We start from the raw sequence: 25,519 nt of genomic DNA, 5'->3' as shown, positions 1-25,519 counted from the left end.
AAGTCTGACTCTCTTTCCCCACTAGGCAGCCAAATGGCATGATTTCAGATTGTCCAAGATGATGACCCATACGCATAAAACGAATCAACGCCAAGGGTTACAACTCTGCACCTAGTTAAAATGGCCTAAATCCTATTGTAGTCAATGGAAGTTAAGCAGCTTCACTGTGTGCACAACTAAATTCAACAAAAATGCACACCCATTACTATTCCTGCACTTAGTAACTAGGCTTCGTGAGTTTCATTCGTTTGCAAGCATTTTAAAATAGCCCCCTGTGAGTCATAGTTCTGAAACGCCAATTATGTCTAAATAATTGCGTTACCTAAAGTGTTGTTGAACTCTTCCATCATAATGGGCCTATTATTCAGCTCCTTGTTATCAGTACAAAGGCAACTGATTGCATTTCTGCTACAGTGGGTGGCTGAAGACATGGGGGATTTGATAAGGAAAGAATTTTACATTCATGTTTTGGAAGCTTTCTGAAAAAGTTGAGCAATGTCAAATAACCAATAATGGAGGCACGGCTGAGGAAACTCTGACAATTGTCCATGACCTTCACCTCTACTTATTAATTGCTTCAAGTGCTTGCTCTATCACTGATGGTTTATGTGTGCGCTTACCTGCTAACTCTACATTTTTGGGCCACCACCAAACAGGAGACGTGGATTCCTCGAACTGATGCAATGGAAGGATCTTGGTGGCACTTGAGAGGGAGGAGCTTAGGACCCACATGCTGCAGGTTTGATCTGCAGAATTTCCAATTAACAAGGCCTCCAATTTCAGGGTTTGGAAAGACCTGGGCCTAAGATCTTGAGGAACCACTGCCAGGCCTCAGGTGAGGCAGCACACTGTGGGTGAAAATGCATGGAGTTCCCATTTCAAACACTACAGTGGAAGAGCATCATCTCCAGTGTCTTTTTTGTTTTTGTTTTTGCTGCTCTGTAACCTTCAAAGGTGACCTTAAGGAATTGCACCAGAGGAAGGATGCGCAGCAACAGAATATCCTCCAACATTTATCTGATGAAAACAGGGACATCCTATAACTATTATTATTATTATTATTATTATTATTATTATTATTATTCCCCACCCACTCTGCAGAGTTTCCAACACATATAAAAACATAATGAAACATTAAACATTGTAAAACTTCCCTATACAGGGCTGCCTTCAGATGTCTTCCAAAGGTTGTATATTTACTTATCTCCTTGGCTCAGGGGCTGCATACCTCCAACATTTCTCTGATGAAAATAGGGATGTCCTAAGGAAAAGCGGGATATTCCAGGATCAAATCAGAAACCAGGACGGCTTCTGTAAATCCGGAACTGTCCCTGGAAAATAGGGACACTTGTAAATCCTGCAACAGGTGCTGGGTTTTCCTGGGCTGAAATAGCCTGAGGTAAAATTGTCTCCAATAGCACCGATTGCCTACTTTGGAAAGAGGACAGTGGTGGGAAGGATGAATTAATTCTGGCCTCGCTACGTCATCCGCTCCACTACCATATTTACACTGCCAATCGGACAGATCGTCAGCACAGTTGAGGACAATTTCGAAATCTTCTGGATCAGGCACTTCTTCGCTGGCTCACTCATCCTTCTGTTCGACTTGAAATGCAGAGGTTTATTTTAGCTTCCTGAACTAAATTTGTTTTGAAAGACTGACAAGAAAGGCCCAGCCTGGGGTATAAGTTTCACCAGTAAAAAAAAATATTAAAAAAATTCCTCCTGCTTCGCTTGTTGTCCCCCTTCAGTGCCGGTTGCTATGGAAACAGCAGGATGTGGGGCCAAAGTCCTCCGCTGCACTTTCTTGGCCCATTCCTCGGTGCCGTGCCCTCACCTCGCAGCCAAGGCTGGCTTTTGCCGTTCACTCACTTCCTTTCACCCTCCCCTCAAGCAGAGTCGGTGGTCCCTTTCCAAGGACTTCACATGGTTATGATTTTCCAATTTTTTTAAAACAAAATGCTTCTATAACAACGTTATTAAATCACTCTAAAACCGTTATGGCTTGTGGCTCACTTGCGATTTCCCTAGAGCACCACCGAAGGGCGATTGGTGATTTTACACATAGAAAACTTTCAACATGAGAGAAGGAGCCGGTCAAGAGCAGTCAACTTTTCCAACACGTTGGACACTCCAAGATCTCTAAATAAAGGGGCCGACTTTCAGACATAGAGACTGCGGCATGTAGTTTTGTGTTCCCCACTTCCCAGAGATGCTTTTTATGGGGCCAGTTTCCTAGGGAGGAAAGAGGCTTGTTCCATTTTAAAAATATCTGCTTATTTTCAAATATGCAAGTTCAGCAGATGGGTTAGTATGGCTGCTTGCACACCATATACCATATTTTTCTGTGTATAAGATGCCCCCATGTAAAAGACATCCCTTATTTTGGGGGAATCCAAATTAAGAAAACACCCCTCAGCACTACCTGTGAATAAGACGAGCCCCAATTTTAAACCTCCTGTTTTGGTTAAACAAAACAAAACAAAACAAAACCCTAGTCTTATACACAGAAAAATATGGTATTTAAAGCACACACGCTCTTCCAAGAAACCCAGGAGCTGTTGCTTGTTAAGGGTATTGTAATTCTGTGGGGGTAACCTACAGTTTTGGGGGGGCAGGGGTGGGGGTGATGTGCTTCAAATGTATGGTATACATACTAGGGCAGACACAAGGACAGGCAGGCAGTAGAAATGTTAATGCAGTGTCAACCGAAAGCAACAACATGAGGTCTTAGAGATCCCTAGGGCTGCTTCTCATCAGCCAATGACAAAAGTCAAGTTTCCTAAATCATCTTTCCTCATGGGAGCTCATGGTTTCCCGACTCCCTATTTTATCCTCACAACAATCCTGTGAGGTAGGCTAAGCTGAGAGACAATGACCGGCCCAAGCTCGACCTTGTAACAATAAATGGATAATAGGCTTGGGATCAGTAATTTACATTCGATTCAGGCTTCATGAGTAATCTAATTATATCAATGTCCTGACTTCACACATCAATAAAGGACAAATATTAGACAAGCTTAGCTGTTTAGAAATGTTAACATAAATCTATGAAGCGCACACCCCAGTCTCTCTCTCTCTCTCTCCTTTGATAATGATATAAAGAAGGAATGGGTGTAAAGATAATGCTGTTTGGAAAGGAAAGGTTAAAATTACTGGAGTTGGTTCTTAGAGAGAAGAGATGGGAAACAGAGAAATGGATAGGGAACAAGACTATTGCCGAACGGCATAGCTCAGAGCAACTGTGCAATGGGGCATCTGCCCCTGATTACATCTTGAAGTTGCTCCACCGTAGTGGTGGTAGGGAGATGATTTTTATTTATTTATTGGTGATTTGTTTGGAAAAAAGAATGACTGGAATACTTGTAAATGTGGTATCTTTGCGATTCTGTTACAAAAACTGTGCACAAGCGTTATCCAAAACTGCTCCCTTATGTAACAACAGCAAGGTTCTTATATACCAAATATTGGAAAAATGACTAATAGAGGAATGTGAAAATAAGCTGCACATGTAGCATTCTGGGCAATACATTGTGTTAGAACTAAAGCACAAATGTAATCAGTTCGATGAAAGCTGCCAGTTGCTTATGGAACAATTGCATTGATGTATATGTTGCAGCTAACTATCTCTTTGGAGGACTTGCTAGAAGAGATGTATATATTAAATACATTATTCATACCTATGTGTTAAACATTGATAAGCCCTAAGTATTTCACAGCACGGAGTAATGGCTTCAGATGTTTCTCGTTTCCCTGCAGTGCATTAAAACAAGCCAAAATACCTTTGAGTCGAAACTAGCGTGGGAAGGGAACTAGTAAAGATTTCAAGGCAGATGTGCCAGCATCCAGTTGTGAAACACTTTTGAACAATGTTTGGAGGGTAATTAAATTCCCCAGTAAAATGCTGAGTGCAGGTTGGTGGGGTTTTTTTTGTTTGGTATGTGTCCATCCCCAAATTCCTGGTTTATTTCTTTTGGGCATGCTTCTTTATTAATTGGATCTTTCACAGTTTGAATGAAATAACCAGGTCAGGAAGACAGAAGCTTTTATCAACCACATTCCAAGGGTTTGAAATGTCCCAGGCTTAACAAGCTGTGATCTTGAGCTATACATATATTAAGAGGGAAAGCTCTTTGAAACACATCTTACTACATGAAAACACAAGAGGGGTCAATTTCCAGATAATGTTGGCATATATTATTAGTCCTGCTCAACTTGCGACTAGCCCAAGCTTTACACAGTCCACCAACCATGGACCTAGTCCCACAAGGGGCTTGATTAACATTTTGCTGACTGCCAATGGCTATAAAAATAGATGGGTGGTTCTGCCAACCAGAATACATGGATAATCAGCTGTGTTTAGCTTGATGGGTGACATGGTAGAGAATCTTCCAGACCCATCCATTGCCTGAATGGCAGAACTAGCTGCCTGGAACTTTCATAAGGAAAGGAAAGGAAAACACAGACCTACGATCAGCCAGATGAGTTCTGAATTTTTCACCACCTGCATTTGAGGTTCTGCCCCACTGGCTTCATTGCTCTCAGTTTCTAATTAAATTAAGGTGTTGAGTGAGCCGCCGCTTATCACTATGGTACCTGACATGTCAAATCCTTACAGAACAATCCCTACACATGTTTACCCAGTTTACCCTACTATTTTCAATGGGGTTCACTCTGTAATAAGTGTGTTTAAGATAGCAGTGTTCAGGGCACCACTTGTGCACGAGGGACAGCAAAAAGGCAGGGGCATGAGAAGTTCTTACTGTCTGCACCCAATAATAGAATACTTGGATCTGGGCATTGTTTAGAAGCATTCAGCTGCTAGTTATCCCATTGGGACTCAGGATTCAGTTGAATGAAACTGGGGGGGACGGGACACCATCATGTTTTGCTGATGTTGGCTGTGTATGCACCATACAATTAAAGCACAACTCCCAAAGAATCCTGGGAACTCTAGTCTGTTAAGTTCTCTAGATTCTTTGAGGAAAATCATGTGCTTTCCAAGAATTGTGTGTTGCTTTTGTTACCTCTTCCAAGCCTTTGGAATTGGGGAATGCTATAAATTGAAATAAATTCTGTGCTTTTGCATATCACCCATTAATCTTACGAAGGCTTGCACAGGAGGACTTTCTGGCGCATTCTGCCCCAACTATTATAATTGCACCCTGGCATCTGAAGACCTCAATGAATCATCTGGGGTGTTTATAAGTACTGCAACTCTGCAAGGATATTTCAATTTAGAGAGGTCTGTGGTGGGGGAGGATTTTCAAACGTGAGCCCTAAGACAAAATCTGTATCCGCTCCTGAGAAAGCAATGCATGTTGTTGTTTATACTGTGAACAGGCCTATCACAGTGAATGGGCAAATTGATGAATGGCTGGGAACTTTTAACACGAGAACCTTAATGTTGTATAATGATTGGGGATGTTTCCTAATAGTCTCGAACCTCTTTTTCTATAATATTAAAAGGATGCAAAGAGAGGGTTGTAATTTAAACATTTGCTTCGGGCATGAAAATAACTGAAGCCTTCCCTGTATCCCATGGAGAGCTTCTTATTAGAAGTAGTGGTGAGGAGAACAGCCCCTGACAAGCTCTAAAAACTTTGGGAAATAGCTTAGCTTAGCTTATCCTGTGTCCTGAACACATTATTTTCTGAAAAAAACTAACATCAAATATGTATTTTGCTGTCCTTTTACAAGCTGCCCTTGAATAGTTGACTATACCTATCCAGAACATGCAATATACTTAATACCTATTTATATTAAATCGCATGTGGCATATACATTCCAAATAGGTGAATGAATGGATTAAGCGTTTCAAGTTTTACTGAGAGCTTGTAGCGCACATGTGGCGGAGGAAAAGGATAGATATGTAAATACAAGCCCTGTGATTGGTGCCCCAATGGAAGCCACACTCTAGGTTGCTATAGATCATACTAGCATGTACAAAACCAGTCAATGCACCTTCAGTCATGGTTTCTCTGCAGTGAGAATGGAGTCACACATTTCCCAAAATAACATTTAGCAGATTGTTCTGTTTTCAATAACTGGAGTGGCAACAATTTGACAGAGAAACTTCTGTAACTTTGTCAAGGGAGGAAAACTGTAAAATTTGTTTACAGTCCTGCTTTTTTGAAGGAATGACTTCTCAAAGCTTTACTCAAATCTTAGCTGAAATGAACGACAGGATCAGCAATGAACCAGCAGGAACAACAAGCCCTCATCAGTGGTCTGGACTTGTTCTGACCACAGCAGCTACCTGTCTACTTTGGGAGCAAAGCTGGGTTCGGGAGCACTTCCAACCTTTGAACTGGCTTGAACTTCCAACAAGAGTGCTTCCCTGTCATAACAAGGTGTGTGTTTAATCTCAAGATCAACATCAGTGCTGACAAAAAGCACCTGGCTTGTCTAGATTGAGTCTTAGCTTGCTAGAGTCAAGTGAAGCAGAGTGGCAGCATTGGCAACTGTTCTCTGTGGAAGTATGGTGTCTGCTTTTAGGCACCTGCTTGCTTCCAATGAGTTTTGGATGCCAAGATGGGAAACCCCCAACACCTGTTGGGATTCCATCTTTTAAAGATACAGGGGCTCTGTCTATCTTTATATCTGTAAATTCCAGTTAAAGGATTTAAAATAGCAGTTCTTAGGGTTGGGGAATCAATACCAGCAGCCCCCGCCCACTAGTTAGCACTGCAGCTGGAGTAACAGAGCCTTGTAAAGTTACTGTGCGGCACATTTTCAAACACTGACGAAATTCATCTGGTTCATGATTTTTCTGAAGATTCCACTTGCATTACTCTGACAAGAATGTCCTCTTGGGGATCAGTGAGAGATTCTTTAAAACACAGCGCAGGGTTTGCTGTCCCAAGATATGACTCAGATACAGAAATGTTATGTTAATAACCTGATGAAAACAGCAGATTTTGAGACATTGTGCTTCAACTATTTGCACTCTCGTTATTTAAACACACAATGAGCAACCTCTGATCTGAGAACATTAGACATTCTCTATTGATTTAATTCATTGATTTAAAAGCCTTTCTAAACTGTTTAATATTTAAAAATCTCATAAGTTCTTGGCACATAAAAAATACAAAAGAAAAACAATAAAACAGTGCCATAATAGAGCCAACATTAAAAATACCTAAGCAGTATTCTAAAATTAAAGTAAAAAAAGCCCCCAAAACATTTACATGACATTAGTTCCTTAGATCTGAGCAATATGATCAGCAGACTCACATGACACAACTCTTACTGGATTGTACTACTTCAGACAGCAAATGAGGGACTGAACCCTACATAAAAGAAACCCTGTACATATAGAAAATTAGATCTCCCTAAGCTAAAACATTTCTCCCTAATATGCTAGGTGGAAAGATTTATATGAGGGGAGGGCTTTAAAACATATTAGATCCCCCACCTGAAGATATCTGTACCTACTGAATTTATATATATATTAGAAACCTACTAAAATTGAGACATTATTGGTGCCAGATTAGTGGGGTTCAGCATCTTACTGAGATTCAAGAACTGAAAGCATTCGACAAAACTAGCAATATTATAGAAATGCTTTACTCTCTTAGAAAGAGGGCACAGAAACAGAGTATAAACTCGAGACAAACGCATATCCTCATGACTTCAGTATGTATCACCCCCATACAGAACTCTGCAAATTTACACCAAAGATTGCCTGAGATTGCAATCCTATGCACAGCTACTTCGGAGCAAATCACATCTAAGGTAAACTTGCAGCAGTATGTCTGACTGCTTGTTGTTTTGTCCAGCTGGTGGATATACTCCTCCTCCTCCTCCTCTGATCTTGGGTACATCTCCTTTACCCCATCAATGCTTATTTAACACGCACTGTGCTAACTGGCCAGTCATCAAAGGCAGTGAAGCACACAACCTACCATGGCATTTCTGTGTCCTCCTTGCTGGCCAGCACTTCCATCTGCTACCACAGCAGGGAAGTGGAAGAACCCAGGCTTAGTCTCACATCACCTTCTGTGGAGACACTCTGCCATCTGCTGTCGCCTGCAAAACCACACCAGCAATCTCCGTGTTAAACATCTGCAATTGTTTTAAAGCAATGCAGTATTTGCTGTCACATTAGCTCACAGTTATAATGGGGCCAGAGAAACTTAGCAACTTGGAGAGGAGGCCAAAAAGGCTTTCCATATCGGCTGTAAAAGTTTATTTATAGATTTGAAAGGAATTTGCTTCCCAGATATTCTCTGAATACCCAAACGTTTAGCAAATATTTGATACCTGTATTTGAAATCCAATTAGGTTTGATTCCAGTGGGTCCCTCCCCCCCTACATCTTTGATATTCTGCAGTATTTGATAGCTGGCTATTTTGGTTCAGCTCAGAATAGATTTGGATAATACGAGTTACAGTGGTACCTCGGGGTAAGTACTTAATTCGTTCTGGAGGTCCGTTCTTAACCTGAAACTGTTCTTAACCTGAAGCACCACTTTAGCCAATGGGGCCTCCTGCTGCTGCTGCACCGCTGCCACACGGTTTCTTTTCTCATCCTGAAGCAAAGTTCTTAACCCAAGGTACTATTTCTGCTTCATAACCTGAAGCATATGTAACCCGAGGTACCACTGTACTTTCTCACATATACAAACAGAAAGAAAAAAACACTCATTTCCCAAGCCAAAATGTGGCATCTTTTAGGACTGCAGTGGGGCCTGAACACCTCTCCCAACTTCTCACAATTCTTGAAACTCCTTCTCTTCCCCCAAATGTTTCCTTACAGTAGCATTGTTCCTTGGAATGTTAAAACCACAATATCTTAAGGCCCATGGGACTCTGGGAAATGGAGGTCCCCAGGGCACCCGAGGACTTAGAATGGACATAGTTGTCCACTAGTAGCCTATGATGGTACTTAATAGATTACTTGTAATAGCATTCAAATACTGTGAATCATAAAACATACTGATAGCTCATGAAATGCTGTATTTGCTGGTCAGACCTCTTGCTGGCTCCAGTTCTACATTCCGAAGCCTATTGGACTAGCTAGCCATTAACTCTTACTTCAGCACTGGTGGTGAAGTGGAATTCCCCACATCTGAGGCAGCAGATCAGCTGAGGACAGGACCTGTGGCAACAGAGGGAACAGGTGCCTCTGAAGAAACAGCTTGGGCTGCTGCTTGAGGTAGTCACCTCACTTTCTCCAAATGCCACCTTCAATCCACTCAGCAGGATTGCTCAGCCATAAAACTAATTCACAAAAATTCAAATATTCATTCTGGAGACCACCAGTGGATACAAGCTTAGAAGAAGCTTGATGCTCCCACATCTTTCCTGGGTGGGTGTTCCGAATTTGCTGGCGTCTGAGGCCTGCACAGATCATACCATGTATATCTGCCGCTTGTGCTCTACTTGCAGATGTGTGAAATAATTTCAGAGTTTGTGCTCCCTCTCTCTCTCTCTCTCTCTCTCTCTCTCTCTCTCTCTCTCTCACACACACACACACACACACACACACACACACACACACAGTAATATTAAGAGTGTGGCGTTACCAGAGGAAAATTGGTGCTGGAAAGGCTGCTCTGAACTGTTCACCCCTTGGTAAAGAGGGAGTAAAACAGGAGTGAAAACCAGAGACAAGCGAGTCAAAGTTTCAGAGAGGTGTGCATGTAGCTCCAGCAGCCAAAAACCCTAACGGCACTACATGTGTCCTTTGCACTGTGCAAAAGTTACTAGCTTCGAGTTGTTCACACGCAGAACAGGCCCTGTCCTGCTAAGCGCTCCTTTTGTATTGCTTGCAGATTTGGAAACCTTCCATGTTTGTCACTTTAAATGAAGACCAGGCAGCGCTCTTATTTGTGTAAGTATAAAAGTCCACAAGACTATGCGTGGTTCCAAAAGCTGTTCTGGGCCTTTAACATTCAAAAGGTTGGAGACAGGATATGATGAAGAAATGATTAAACAAAAACGGGACAATCTGCAGCCAATTTCCACAAAGGAGAACCATGATTCAACAGTTGCATCAAGGATCCTGGCTTTTATGTGTACCAGATGCACAGAGGCTCTTCCCAGTTATTGCTGCTCGGCAGGAATCTTGTGCCACAGGAACTTTACCCTTTCTGTCACCAGGGTGACTTAGGAGCTTCCGGCTCCCACTAGGACAAAAATCTGAGAGGCACCCTAAGCTGTGAGGAAAGCGTTTCGGGAAGAGAAGAGATTCTACTTCTCTTAAACTGCAAGATTATAAATAATCTACACCATTTGCCTCCCTCTCTGTCTGGATTTGTATACCCTTTCCACCTTCAGCTTCCTCTGGATAGTTTATTCAGCTGATGGGTTTGCTACAGCAGAGACAAAAGGACAGAGGCAGCTCTTGGAAACAGCGTATTTTAAATAATTTCAAAAAAAGTAAACAAAAATTATTCTATCTATCCCCCAAAAGGCCTGATAGACGCTAAGGAAAACTGGGGTGCTATTACACACTTAACAACTGGAAACTACTCCCCTCCTCTCATATAAACAATATCTTAGAAGCCTCATACAGAAAACCAACTCTCCCAGGATTTATCTCCTCAGCCTGGGGTTGGCTAGGACCAGCTAGTGCAGGTCCAGGCACCCATGCAGGCCAGGGCACCACAGCTGAGGAGGGTCTTTATTTTTCTTTAAGTGCAGCAAAAGCATCCTGCTTTCTCCAGTAGCAAAGCTCTCGGGTGAGTCTTTAGGCTCAGCACTGTTTCTTGGGACTCCCATGCAACTATACAACATTGCATATTGCATGTGGCTGGCTGTCAGGGACCGTGCTGAAGAGGACTGCACAGATGAGGAATGGTGGGAACCACCCCCTGCTCCTGATCATGATCCTGAATCTTCCCGGGAGCAGTATGACATGATAGATTTGGAACAGTGGTTTGCAGAGGAACATACTTCAGAAGACAAAAGTTGGGAAGAAGTGGGTGGCGAAGAGCTAGGAGAAAAATGAACTGTTAACAAACTCCGGTTCACTGGAAACCATCCAGCTGATCAGTCCAAGGTCATGGAGATTAGATAAGGTAGCTGCACAGAAGGAACAGTGGTTGCAAGATCAGGTTACAAGACAAGGTGGTGACTCAGGGGGGAAAGTGGGTGTAAACCTTAATTGGGAGCACCTTTGTTCTGAGAATGGACTCTTTGTTTTTTCACTGTGATCATTAAAATCTCTTCAAATGGTAAGAAACTATTTTTGCTTTGTTCTGCTTATCCACGGCCAAAGGGAGGGAGGAAGATGCTTCCCTGAAGCCGGACACTGGCTTACAAATAAAAGTCTAGCCAGGCACACATCTGCAACAGTACAAAACTCTCGGCATGCTGGCTGCTGTTCTGTTGACACTTCTTGAGATGTTGTGGAGTCCACATGGGCATCCCAGGAAGTGATGCTGAACAGGAAGATGACATGAGAATGCCATACTTGCTGGACATTTTAACTACACAGCATTTAAAGAAAAAGGCTCCTTCAGGCACTTTGCACAGGTAAGGAGAGCAGCCCCCTTGGTCCTTTGCAAAGAAGAAGAGGAGCTACCAAGAGTGGCAGGGTTTGGCACAGCAGGCACCTGCTCTGGAATTGCTCGAGCACCCATATTTGTTATTTGCCCATTTTTAATCCCCCTCTTCTTCCAAGGAGCTCAAGGCAGGATGCATGGCTCCCGTGCCCCTATTGTTTCTGCACAATCACCCTGTGACAAAGGCCACCCAGATGAAGGGGAAATGCAACGCACAAACAAATGCAAGATCTCCTTCAAACATCCAGATGGCAGAATGGAAGTGGGAGTGCATGTTCATGAGAGCAGGCTGCACTTCCAAAGATGAGCCCCAGCTCCTATTTTCCAGGGAGACAGGAAAGTCACAACACACAATGGAAAGTGACGTCGTCACTGAAAACCAAGAGCTTGGTATAAAATGTCTTCTACACTTCAAGGACAGACCCCAGCTCAAACTTAGCACCTGTGTTTGAGAACAGGAAGGATGTAAAAGAAAACACGATGTGATCTGGTGTGCTCGAAGCCGGAGACAATGAACCCAATGGAATGAAAGTTTGTATGAATATTTAGGACAATGTACATCATTTCATGTTAATCCTCAGCTTGAAACTCTGTGCCCGTTATCCAAAGGGCAAGGAGCAAATGAGGCCTCTGAAGCTCTTTACTAGTACAAAACAGTTTCATTCGATTATTTTCTGTCTTTTCCATCTGCGAGTTTCTTGGAGGTTGCAACAGCCCTTGGCGCACACTGAGCAATTTCCATCACAATTTATTCAAGCTTTGCCTAAATATCGCCTGGGACTGTTTAACATCTCTGCCAAGTCAGTGTTTTCAGGCCCCAGTCATGAGAAAGAGGACTGCTAACACAGGCAACTCCACAGAGTAACGCTAAAAAGCTCCACATCTTATGTTGTGAAATTGTTTCAGTTCCCGAAACCAAAAGCATGTTTGAAATATATGCAGTTTGACCATGAGGTATTCGGGAAATAACATTTCTAGAAATTATTCACATTGGGTGTAGCCTTTCCCAGGGCTGTTGGAAAGAATTGTGCTCTGAAGATCTACTGAATTCCTTCCCATTATTTAAAAGCATGATCTTACATTGCAATATCTCTCTTGTCTCCCTCACACACCCCTACTTGAAAATGGGTATGTGATTGGTGTGGTAAAGGGACCCCTGACCATTAGGTCCAGTCATGGCCGACTCTGGGGTTGCGGCGCTCATCTCGCTTTATTGGCCGAGGGAGCCGGCGTACAGCTTCCGGGTCATGTGGCCAGCATGACTAAGCCACTTCTGGCGAACCAGAGCAGCACACGGAAATGCCGTTTACCTTCCCGTCGGTGCGGTACCTATTTATCTACTTGCGCTTTGATGTGCTTTCAAACTGCTAGGTTGGCAGGAGCAGGGACTGAGCAACGGGAGCTCACCCCGTCGCGGGGATTTGAACCGCCGACCTTCTGATCGGCAAGTCCTAGGATCTGTGTTTTAACCCACAGCGTCACCCGCGTTCCGATTAGTGTGGTACCCACACGTAAAGCAGAATTGTGTCCGGAATGTACTGTTCCAAATTTCATTCTAAAACATCAGAGTTATTGCATCCAAGAAACTGCCCTTCTTCCAAATTGAAGCCAAAACCAAGGGCCTCAGTTCATTTCGACAAAAAGCTTTAAGAAGCTGCATTTTCATTACTGTTCCTTGAGGATGCTGGAAAAAGCAATGTCGTTGTTTGTGAATGATCCCGAAATGTGTAGATGGATTTGAATGACCTCAGATCTTCCTTGTTATGGCTGTATGGTAAAAATGACATGAAACGTGGAATTCAAGGAGGAGAAACCAGCTACCCCAGTTTGGAAAAGAAGCCATTATGAGCTGGTCCCAAACCAAAGCTCATTCTCAGTTCACAATGGCTGGCTCCAGTGCCAGCCCTCCTTGCCTTTTCCTCCTGTTGCCAGTTCTGTGTTTTCTTAAAGTCTCCCCTGGTGAAGAGAGACAAAATGACAGAGCTGGCTCATGTGATGGCCTTTGTCAGCTGCCTCAGCCTCATCAGTAAGACCTCCTTCCACCTGGTTGCTTCTGAGAACATTTAAGACCTCCTGGCATTTTTCTGTTTCCATGATGTAACTTTGATAAGCATATACAAAGCACAACAGCCTGCCAGTGATTGATGTGTTTTTGTTTACCTTTTACTTTGTGTTTTGAACTCTTGGTTAGCACATAAAATTTCCTTGCCTCCAAGAGCTTCCCATTAACTTCATTTAGGGGGGGGGGTGTATAGTGGGGAGACATTCAAAGCCTTGCTATTAAGGCAGAGATGGGGAACGTGGTCCCCCCAGACATTGCTGGACTACAACTCCCAATGGCTGGGAATGTTGGGAGTTAGTTTCTCACCCCTGTATTAAGCTTTGCAGTAAAGATTCTAATGGAAGCCCCATCGCTGTGGGATGCAAGAATGGACTCAGGGTGAATCTTTTTGAAGAGTTCCTTCCAAGCCTTCAAAACCTTCACTTCTTAGCAAAAAGAGCAATGATTCCACAATATCTATTTCACTACTCTTCCACAATAACTATTTCACTACTCTTGCTTTCAGCATAATATCACCTCTGAAGTGTTCTGCCATCCCTTGCTACAGCTGTAATTTATTTCTAGTCTATTCCCAATTTGGACCTCCTTGTTCTTCTATACCCACCCTGTGAGGCCCATTCTTCATTGTATTTTCTTCCAATGAAGTTCCTATTTAGTTTTCATGTCGCCTGCAGCACTTTTGGGGCAACTACCACTGATAACTTTTTAAGAGCTTCACTGTACCTTGGCAGTTCCCCTTTACCTATGCATTTTGCTCTCCACAGAACATTATCTGTTAACTGCTGAAATCCACCATCGTGATGTGAGTTCCCTTTGTTCCTGTACTGTCAAGTTCCTTCCTTTTCAGAGAGCAAGTGCTACTGAGATTCGCAATTCTGTGCTGTTCTGAAACTACCTCAGAAAAAGCAGCTTGAGAAGTCAACGAAAATGAAGACAGGTTCACTCACAAACCTATGTGCACCTGCTTATTCTTCACTGCAGGTTTTACGTCCCTTTTTAATCCAACTTTTAAGGATTTTAAATTTATTTCTATAATTTTTTTCTGGTTAGTACTCCGATTTACAAGATGGTCAGGAACAGTTGGCAAATTGGTTACAGTTCCACCAAGCAGGATGCAAGGACACCCCTTTCAACTTATTTCCAGAGTTTGCTTTGATGTTTGAACATATAGTATGCACTTGTTAGGATTCTCAAAGCCTAAAACATTATGCAGAAAGCTCCAAGCAGTTCAGCTTAAAAAATAGCTGCACAAAACCATCCTTGCCGAGGGAGAGAAAGCTAATCAGCAAGAGGGCCAAGAATATCCAAAGCAGATTATCTCACACGGAACATTGGAAAATATTGGTGTTTCATAAAAATGCATCAATGCAAATGTGCACAAATCACGACATCCTAATTTCTCAAGAGAGCCAAAACATTTCTCTAGCAATAATTTCTAAGCAAGAGACCACAGAGTGAGCTCCATAAGACAATGGAAACAGTGCGTGTTAAGAAGACTCTGTGCATAGTGTAGGCTTGAAGTCTCCAAGTATGCAGACAGAAGCATCAGCTCTAAGCTGAGATACAGTGGTACCTCGGGTTAAGAACTTAATTTGTTCTGGAGGTCGGTTCTTAACCTGAAACTGTTCTTAACCTGAGGTACCACTTTAGCTAATGGGGTCTCCCGCTACCGCTGCACGATTTCTGTTCTCATCCTGAAGCAAAGTTCTTAACCTGAGGTACTATTTCTGGGTTAGAGGAGTCTGTAACCTGAAGCGTATGTAACCTAAAGTGTCCGTAACCCAAGGTACCACTGTAGTTGATTGTTACAGAACGTATTAGCTTCACTGGATCCAGTATTTTCTTTATAATGCAGTACTTCTCAAAGGCTGATTCATTTGCAGTGCTGTGGGAGCCTCTTCCTCTTAATGCAGCCATAGCCTGTTCCAGAAATGTACGTGTGAAGACACCATATGGGTAAAATCAATGACGCGACTTAAAAGACAGACAATATGGGGTGAAACCATGCAAATCAGCCTGGCCAATGTGGTTCTACCAGAGCACAGCAAGAGGAAATGGTTTCCATACCACTGTTGTAAAATGAAAACTGACCCTTGAGAGGGATACATATGCAGTCATAAGGAGACTGTTTTATAATGCTTTTATTGCAAGTTGAAGCTCTTGCCATCCCATGACTGCAGAAGGGGGGCTGGGCTGGAAGACACAAGGAGAGGATCCATCACAACTACAGAAAGCCACAAGGACAAATGTGGAGAACTCTATGTGTGACTATGGTTCCCAATGCATTTTTTTAGGGGAAATGTTTATGCTCCATAATAAAAAGCTGCTTGAGATAAGCATGGGCAAGTTTGCCCATGTTTTTCTCTGGCTAAAACAGCCTCAAAGTCTCTAGCCCTTTTTCTTGTGGAAATAACAAGAAAAACAATGCTAGTGCTTATAAAATAATAATCAATTGCTCAGCAAGAAACAAGGAGCTTCAAATCACTGGGTACACATAAACTTGCATTTTAATTTGATTAAAAACAATATTTTTATTCAATAACTCTAAACATCAAACATAATGTTACAAACAGACTTGGCTGTTTCACATCATATCAAAAGCATCCGTAGACCCACTCCTCAGCATAAAATCTCTGGTTTTGGGCCTTAGTAGTGGATATTAAACTTGAATGCTTCCCCATTTCAAAGGTTGCCTACTGAAAGTTAGGCCACTGGGTCTGAGATGGGTTTGAACTCTGCTCCCATGGCAACGGAATAATTGACAGGGGGGACAGGGTGCATTTGGACCATGTGATCCCTCGAACAGCACTCTGAAGCACTGTGTTCTCAGTGTGTACCACACACAGTTTCTGAACATATAGATTGCACCCGTAAGGGCCAGTAGCTCTTAGGCAATCTGCATTTGCAACCTTTTTCCCGCAAACTGTAAAGAAAACAAAGGATGAGGTGACTATTACTCACATGATGTGCCCCTTCACTTCAGAAGCATGATCAGCATTCTTTAGTACCTGTGCCTGTTAACAATACTCAGTTTAGGTTAGTCCTCACAGGGCCTAGCATTATAGAGAAGATAACAAGCATGTATTTGCTCTGACTTTGGGAGCAACCATTCCATGTTAAGAGAACACGAAATCACCTCTGGAATAAATCTGTGTAAAAGACGACAGACTACATTTCATAGGCAGTGTAACAAAGGGGTTATATAAATTTATTCTTTCATGTAACATTTGATTAGTTTGGAAAATTCCCATTTTTGAACGTTTAATTCCATCTTTCATTTATTAATTCTTTAAAAAAAAATTCACTAAAAAGGACCCCTTCCCTCCCAAAATACAATCTGTATCTGCTCTATATTTACAGATAACTGGTCGCTATAAAGGCACAAAATTTAAAACTAACGTTTCAATATCTTTTTGTGCATAATACAATATTGACAATACTGAACATTGCATTGCCATATATCCCTTTTGTGGAATCAAAAGGAGTGAGAAAGTTGTTCTTCCAGTGTGGAATTTGTGTGTATGTGTTGTGAGTGTGCAGCCCTATCGTTCTTATATCTGGGAAAATCTTCACTTCAGCATAGACCACAGCAGCTTAATTGCATCTTCCAGGTATAATACTGTCATAACACACATGGCATTTAAGTACAAACTGGAAAAAATATGCACAGATCTGTGGGGGGACAAATGCCTAATAAGGCGAGTGATGGGAGGGTGCAATGGCAGCCGAAAGAGACTGGCAGATAGGTGCTCATCCTAGTCTGAATTAACTCTGGCACAGATTAAACCAAGTTAGTTTTAAATTTTGGTAAAATCATTTCCATGGACAAGCCAAATTCCTGAACTACTAAGTGCTTAATTCTACACATGAGGAGACTCATACCAAAGGGCATATTCATGATTAAGAAGATAGTTTCTTTTAAGTATCAGGATTTCTATATTACAGTGTGAACAGAAGTATGTGTTAAGTTTTGAGGCAGGACTAGCTGATTTCCAGGATAATACGTAAGGCAACACACAGAAAAAGGCAACTACAGTTGAGCATGCACTAATCTGGCCCGTGCTTTTTCAAACACTGGAGAAAGATCAGCAGCTATCTGAGTTGCAGTGAGAGGCTGATTAGCTATATAGCCATCACTGGAGATGGTTAGAACGAATGCCGGTGGGTAGCAGATTACAACTGCGTTATCTACCATTAAAAGTTTCCTTTGTGTGTGTTTGTGTGTTTTTCTCCGCCGTAGAAAACCATTATCCACAGAAAGTGTCAAAACTATTTCTCACCCCTGTTTTGCATATATATAAAAAACAGCTACGGTAATTGGTTAAATCTAATGCCTTCGTTAAGAGTGGTTTGCAACCACCTTAAGGGGTTTGTACATTGTACATAAATAAGAAATTACAGTACAAGTAAGTTCACAATTTTTTCTATGGGAATGTTTTTCTTCTTTCTATAAATTCATGTTTGGAAACATTGTATTGCATCGCGGAGAGGCACATCATCCTATCCTTCACTTCATAAATTTATACCTAGTCATTTGCAAAAAGACAGAAATAGTATAACCAGATTTCTTGACCTTTCACAGTATAAGAACACAACTGTTAGCTCTATCCATGCACAACACAGACTCTTTCTGGTGACAGTCAGTATGGATTTTTGGAAATAGCTCATCTCAAAACTCCATAGCTGACAATCACAAACTTAAATCAACCAATAAAACAGATGTCATTGCAGCTATTTGATTTATGTTGATCTATTGCTGAATGAAGAGTCAATGTAAGCAATATTCTTGAAATAAATGCAACAGTGCTGTCTTGTCAAATGAAATTAATGCTCTCCTTAAATGAACAATTGCCCAGAGTTCTGGCATGATGAACTGCCTTCCATCCTCTACCAAAAACTTTTTAGGAGATCCGTTTAATTTCTTATGCACTGTAAAGTGTACAGATTCTAAAAAAATAAGACGTTTCCTATAAATAAAGTGTCCTTTAGTGGCAGTATATACTAAAATAGTCTTTTGCTTTGAGACGACCATTAAAATCAGTTTTAGCATTACAGGCAGCAGCTAAATAGGGATAACTGATGGCAATAAGGTTCATTTTGGTCTTTCATTGCATCTTTTACAGTGAACAAGCTTAACTGTAAGGATTCTTTGAATGCCTCCCAAAAGCGAAAAGAAGGTTGAGTCCAACGCTAAGAGACCTGATTGTTGACGACTTCTCTACAGTTGTTTAAAGGGGGGAAATAACCAAAATTTGATTTGCTTGTATGATTTATGGCAAAAGAATTTCATCTAATGTGGGAACATACCTGACAAATGTTGATAAGTGCCAATACAATATTTTTTCCCCATGGAAATTGAAGAGGAAAACAATAAAATTTCCACAGGACAAGCAATCAGAACACGTAAAGTGCAGAAAGACCTCAATTAATCATTAAGCAGTACCAGAAATACCTTCTTGATAAAAACCACATGCTATGCCCCTCTGGCATCCCAGCCCTTCACTCTCCATTCAAATAAGTAAAAAAAAAAATTCAGTGCATACAATATAGTTATTATAAGTAATAAAATACTAAACAAAGAACCCTATATTATCATTATTGCAAATTCTGTCCAATCTACATGAGTAAAACATAATCCACATTTGGTGTTCAGAAAGAGACAAGTGTTCTCTTCCTTTTTTTGGCACAGGTATTTGTGCAGAAGGCTTTGGTCCTTGGTACCTAAATTCCCAAAGTGCAGGGGGTTGTGTGCAGTGATGGCTGTCCACAGGATTGCCATGTCCATTTGTGCAGTCAACTGTGAGAGCCTCGACTTACTGCTACCAGCGGCCGCTCACACTAGCAATGTCCGAATGAAACTGACGCGGCAGTCTTCCACTAGCGCCGCCTTCCAGGAACGAGGCACGGACATTGGAGGGGTCAAACAGTTTTCTTCGGTTTTTATTCAGTTCTGTGCATAGGAGGGGAGGGGACGGGGAAGAAAAGTAAAGGGCTCATTAAAAAATAGCAGCTAAATAGGGATTAATATTAAAAAGTTTTGTTTGGTAAACAAATGCAGATTAAATCCCTACACATCAAGGAGGGTGAATATATTCTTGAGATGTAACAACTCAAGCAAGCAAGGAAGACAGGAAAAACAAAGAGCTCTTATATGCACAAACTGCATTTTTGTTTACCTGAAATTGCAAGCAGCATTTTCCTTCGTGCACCAAAAGTCGTAATTCCGAGCTCTTTCAGATCCTGATCTGTGAGAGTGAGGAACGTCTGAAGATCAATCTGGAGAAAATACAAAATGTATACCCTAGTAATTCAAGATACAGAAGTCTCTCAGTAAAGATTCAAAATGCATACTAAAGGGACTGGTATAGATAACTTCCCTGAAGAACTTTATTTTTATCATCCGAAGAGAAAACTGAGCAAGAGCAGCATAGGGTAATCCTATGTTGTGCCTACTCAGAAGTTAACCCCATCAAATCCAATAGCACTCACTCCTAGGTAATTACACATATATAATGGAAGTATGATTTAAAACCATGAAGAGGAAAAGATTATAGAAATGCCCCATTGCCACAGTTTTTCTTCACAGAGAAGCATGTGTAAAGGGTGCTTTAATATGTACCCATAGTGCCTAAACACTGTTTGTGTACTATAACCACTATGCAAGTGGATCAGTTTCTGTTTACGTCTAGTGCAGGGAAGCAAACATGGTGCGCTCCAGATGTTGTGGACCACAAATCCAGTCATTCCTGATCATTGACCATATTGGCTATGGTTGATAGGAATGGTGGTGCAAAACATGTGGAAGGAACCACAATGGCTACCCTCTGTTCTAGCATCATGGGAGCAACCACAGAGGAGATGGGAACAGTACTATTAGAAATGTGTGTAGGTCAAGACCTCAATGAGAAATGGGCTAAGAGCTGAACGACCTCAACACCCTTTCTACCCTATCCGTACATTCCTAGATTGAGAAAATAAACCAACAAGATGGGCAAGGAAACACTCTGTCTCAGTTCAAGCCTACCTGCTGATCAGCCATGGTGCTGCTGGACTGGATGGATTTGTCCATCCAATTTCATAGGGTCCTTACAGAAATCTCCTTTAATGCAATGCTAAATCTTTAAGATGGCAATGTATCTGTGCCTGATTTCTGTAACTAAATAATGCACTGTCTGTTTTACAGGAGTTTTGATGCAAGCTTTAAATGAACTCTTGCTCAATTCTAGTTTGTTAATGAGGATGTGAAATCTCCGCTTACCCAAATTCTGTCTTACATGCATTACAAATGCCTGTCCTAGAAAAACAAAACAAAACAATGGCCTGGTTCTCACAGCACAGTAAGTCAGGGTACAACTTACAGTGTCCATGTGAACATGATGGCTCCTGGAGAGGAACAGGCATCCTCTTTGCTTCCTGATGGGCTTCTTTGATTAGTGCAGCACAGTAGCTTGGCTTAGTGTGTTGCCTGGGATCACAGTTAAGACTTCTCCTTTTTAACCAGGATTTGTAAAGCAAGCTTTGTTCTGTGGTTACAGGTAGTAGTTAAGAATGCAAATCCCTAACCATGAGCCCAGTTTCCAAAATGCCAAGTTAGCTGCTGTGCTGCACCAAGCTAAAAAGCCTGGGAAGAGGAAAGCAGCTACAGTCTCAATCTTGGGAGCTAACACATTGGTGCCTAAGAAATGATCTGACAGTGTTATGTGCTGCTGAATTGTTCGTGTAAATAATGACAGGGTGAAAAGCAAGTTTTCAAGGGCATTCACATATCCAGCATCCTGAGCACACATACGTGTGTATTCTCAAAGATGTGTGAATTTCAGAATTTTCAGATGGTAAGCCATCAGATCTATACCACCAGATGGCATACCTCTTTGCAAGACTCTACTACAAAAATAAGAAAGAAGGCCAGTAGCAATATTGAGTAGATGAGGGCAGGCTGGTAGACAGATGGCATAATTATATTCTAGTTTAGCAAGCCAGGAGAGGCTCAAGATTTGGATGCTCACATGCAGTCCCTTGGCTCCTGCTTCACTTATTTTGTGTGAGTGGGGAAACAAGCCAGAAATACACAGTTAACCATAGTTTATTATGTGCAAACTGAGAACTGTGGTTAATGGATTCCAAACAAGCCAGAATCATATGTCAAGTTTAAGTCACGGTTTCATAGCCAGGTTTCTATGGAAGCCATTGACCACAGTTTCTCAGTTTGCACGTAACAGGAAGCTATGGTTAACTGCATCTTCCTAGTTTGTTCTCCTGCTTTCATGAAGGGAGTGGAGGGGCAAAACATGAGTAAAGCAGCTCACAAATATCCTGGTTTTAGTAAGGCAGAATTTGGTATATGAGTGTGGCCAATGTACCTGAGCTGAAGGTGGCCCACTCTTTTTGTAACTCAGTTTGCAGAAGACAATCCCCACAGGATTAGGTACTGCTACTCCTGGGTACACTTGATAACATCATAGTTTCTGAGTACAATTCAAAGTGTTGGTGATGACCTTAAAAGCCCTAAACACCCTCAGCCCTGTGTACCTGAAGGAGCGTCTCCACCCCCATCGCTCAACCTGGACACTGAGAGGGCACAGAGGGCCTTCTGGTGGTTCCCTCACTGTGAGAAGTGAAGCTACCAGGAACCAGGTAGAGGGGCTTTCTCGGAAGTGGCAGCCACCCTGTGGAACACCCTCCCATCAGATGTCAAGGAGACAAATAACTATATAACCTTTAGAAGACATCTGAAGGCAGTCCAGTATAGGGTTTGATGTTTTATTATGTTATTATATATATGTTGGAAGCCGCCCACAGTGGCTGGGACAACCGAGTCAGATGGGTGGGACACAAATAAATCGTCGTCATTATCAATATATCCTGCCTTTCCTTTCAAAGGAGACCAGTGGCTTTGCCAATTTTTTGTGTAAGCCATGCAACAAAATACCAGATTTGTGTCCAGGCAATCAAAGTTTTGCTCCAATGAAAGCAGAATTCTGTGCCTTGTTCAAACTATGCACAGGGATAAAAGCTTACATTTTTCAATAACCATCACTGATAGTCAGCATGGTCAGTGTTCCAGGATCACGAGACCTATAGTCCAACATGTTAGCTACCCATGTTTTAGTATGCTGAACTGGGAAGCAGGCAGCACTATGCTGCAGTAGAGGCAAAAGCTTGATGACAACAGGCAGGGCCAGAGGCTCTCCTGTTTCTTATGTAGATGTGTCACAAGCCACTCATGAAGCACTCATACAGCAATTGGATGCCAATGCACTACAGAGCATGCGTCCACATATGCTTGCAAACACTGGAAACCAGGGTTGCTTCTCTCAGCACAGTGCTTTGAAAACACTTGAGGTTTGAAGCTAGCTATTCCTACATTCAAGGAATGAATATGTGGTCTTCACAGAATAGTAAATGAAAGCGCAGCAGATGGTAGCAATTGAGCAATTTAGTTTGGAAAGTAATCAAAACACTCTAGCAGGAACAACAACAACAAAAAATGCCTTTTCCAGACACTGACCTCTTGTTGCTGGAATATGTCTGTGTATTTGCCCAAACCCAGTTTGCTGAACAGCTCAGGCAGGTCAGATCCCTTAAATAGGCTGTTCAAGTTACAGCCATTGCTTCCTGTCAGCGAGGAGATGCAGTCCATGTAATTGCTGCTGCTGAGATAATGTTCAGCTGGAAGTTCAGAGAGGAAGTACCTTTGAGTTTCCAAACAGTTTGCATTTCACTTTTAAAAGATATCCCACTGAACTACTTAAACTGTGCATAAGCCGCTGTGACAGGTAGACTTTAAACCCCAGCCCACCCAAAGGAAAATGATCAAGCCGTAATATTTTCACTGAAGTGCTACGAAAGAAAGTCAAAGATCGAAACTACATGTGGGGCTGCTCCTGAATAGGGCAGCCTTGCATTAAGGCGCTCTCCCCCCACCTTTGATTTGTGTGCTTCAACTTACACAGCATCCTAAATGTCATGACACTGAGCATTTGCTCATGTTAGCAGCAGCAGCCAATCAATGATGTGGTGTTGGAAATATGGCTACACTCAATATGGTGACATCAGGGCATGAAGCTGATCCACACATTACAGTGTCAAAGGGGAGACGAATGATTCAGGGAAGCCTTTTTCAGCAACCTGTCCCCACTGCCACACACCCAGTTTCTAACTCTGTTCTAGGATTTTAACACTTGCAATTAACAGGCTAAATAACCAACTTTGCTTCCACTAGACTCGGGACAAAATTTTAGCCAAGCCAACGACAGTGAAAGATAGAAGTCATGCTCAAGTTTAAAAAATAAAAAATAAAGCAGAAAATCATTACTTGATTTGTTTTGTTTCCTTTTAGGGCTGCCAATGGAAGAAACAAAGTCACCAGGGGCTGCTGAGCCAATGCCATTGTGATCTCTCCAGTTATCAGAGTCGCTACCACTTCCTAGATGTTCCCGGCTGTTGGATCGTGAGAGAGACATTGATGAACCCTGCAAGAAAGATAAGAGGGAATAAGCATAACCTGAAAACTGGGAGAAGGCTCCTTATAAACCTGAAATGACTTTTTTCTTTTCTTTTACAGGAGAGCACCCCTGTAGGGGAGCCACCCTAGCAAGGTGAGCAAGTGGAATAGGCCGAGATAAAGAGAGGAGGAGGAGGGAAAAAAAGAGAGAATGGAGCACACCCTTTCCTGTTTAAGGAGCATTTCTTGACATGGAAGAACATCCAGGCCTGAAGGGGTGCAGTTCAGCAAGGACTGCATTGGATATATTGCTGAGTACTTACTTTGGGCTCTGGGGTCTTCTTAAATACAAAAAAGCTTGCAACCAACAAGATTCTGTACTCACCGGCATATATGGAGGACACACTACCTTATTCAGCTCAGGACCTCAATACTTTAAGGACCATCTCTCCTCATACAAACTGACCTGGACCCTGTGTGCTTGTTATCTGAGGCCCTTCTCTATGTCCCGCCTCCCTGAGAGCTTTGGAGGGTGACAACACAAGAACTGGTCTTTTTTGTGGTGGCTCCCCATCTGTGGAATGCTCTCCCCAGAGAGGCTTGCCTGGCACCTTCATTACATGTCTTTAGGTGTCAGGTGAAAAATATCCCTCTTTACTCGGGCCTTCAGCCATGGTTGGTTAAATGTGTGGGTGGGTGCAGGTCCTAGGGGCTGTTGTTATGGTTATTTTATTATCGTGCTGTATGTTATGTTTTTGTTATTATGCTGCATAAATTATTATGCTGCCCTGGGATCTTTGGATAAAGGGTGGTATATAAATCGAATAAATAAAAAAGCAACAATAGTTATGCAATAAGCCAAGGTTGTGCCACCTAGTCATTCATTTTGGCAGTAGCTAATTACTAACACATCAATCACCAACATGGTTGTAATATCGATGGCACCCTTTTCAACTCTACCCTTCCTTTTTATTGGGCTTGCTCCCATTTTTTTGTAAGAGACATCTCAATAACTTTGGTTTTAGGGAAAGAAACTCATGACCCACATCACAAGCAAACCTGTGAAGCTCTTTTAAAAAAAGAAAATGGCACCATCCTAATGCAACAGTGCCTCCACAGAGTCAGTCTTTAACCATGACCTGGAATGCTCCTCACCACACTGAGATTGTCATGTGATCCACTGGAGACTTTGTGACCACGCCCACACGTTCCCAGAGTTCAGTGGTTAACTCCTGGCTAATCATTTTGGAATCAATGATGTAAGGTACCGTGACAGAAGTGCTTTCTAATACCAATGGAAGTTCTGAAAACAGCCCAGTATAAGCAGGAAAACAAAGGGATCCATGGTTTTTATTTTGCCCACATGTCTCAAGCAAAGCAAAACAATGAGCAGCGGAGTCTCTGAAGAAATAGTTTACAGAGCAAGGAACCCAGGCTGTGGTTTGCTTCTGGGTTACAGCCAAGTGACTCAGAGACAGAAAACATTTTTAGTCTCCTAATA

General features: G+C 42.1%; 1 protein-coding gene and 1 long non-coding RNA gene across 2 annotated transcripts in view; one reads left to right on the top strand and one right to left on the bottom strand.

Annotated features, from left to right (window-relative positions):
- LOC309341641 overlaps positions 1 to 24,050 on the top strand; it is a 63,725-nt gene extending 39,675 nt beyond the window's left edge. Inside the window, exons 2-3 of the long non-coding RNA XR_014156483.1 lie at positions 9,779 to 9,837; positions 23,914 to 24,050. This is a non-coding gene — a long non-coding RNA (uncharacterized lncRNA). The remainder of the gene's footprint in view (positions 1 to 9,778; positions 9,838 to 23,913) is intronic.
- BICC1 (BicC family RNA binding protein 1) overlaps positions 16,064 to 25,519 on the bottom strand; it is a 107,879-nt gene continuing 98,423 nt past the window's right edge. The window contains exons 18-21 of the mRNA XM_081861131.1: positions 23,890 to 24,046; positions 23,083 to 23,243; positions 19,751 to 19,850; positions 16,064 to 19,524 (exon numbers count right to left, since the gene is read on the bottom strand). Of these exons, the coding sequence (XP_081717257.1) occupies positions 19,394 to 19,524; positions 19,751 to 19,850; positions 23,083 to 23,243; positions 23,890 to 24,046 (549 nt within the window). The 3' untranslated portion in view covers positions 16,064 to 19,393. The remainder of the gene's footprint in view (positions 19,525 to 19,750; positions 19,851 to 23,082; positions 23,244 to 23,889; positions 24,047 to 25,519) is intronic.

This window comes from Podarcis erhardii, assembly GCF_964252035.2.
Source record: "Podarcis erhardii genome assembly, chromosome: 5".
Lineage (NCBI taxonomy): Eukaryota > Metazoa > Chordata > Lepidosauria > Squamata > Lacertidae > Podarcis > Podarcis erhardii.
Note: the sequence above shows the minus strand (reverse complement) of the source record. Positions and strands in the feature narration are given on the sequence as shown.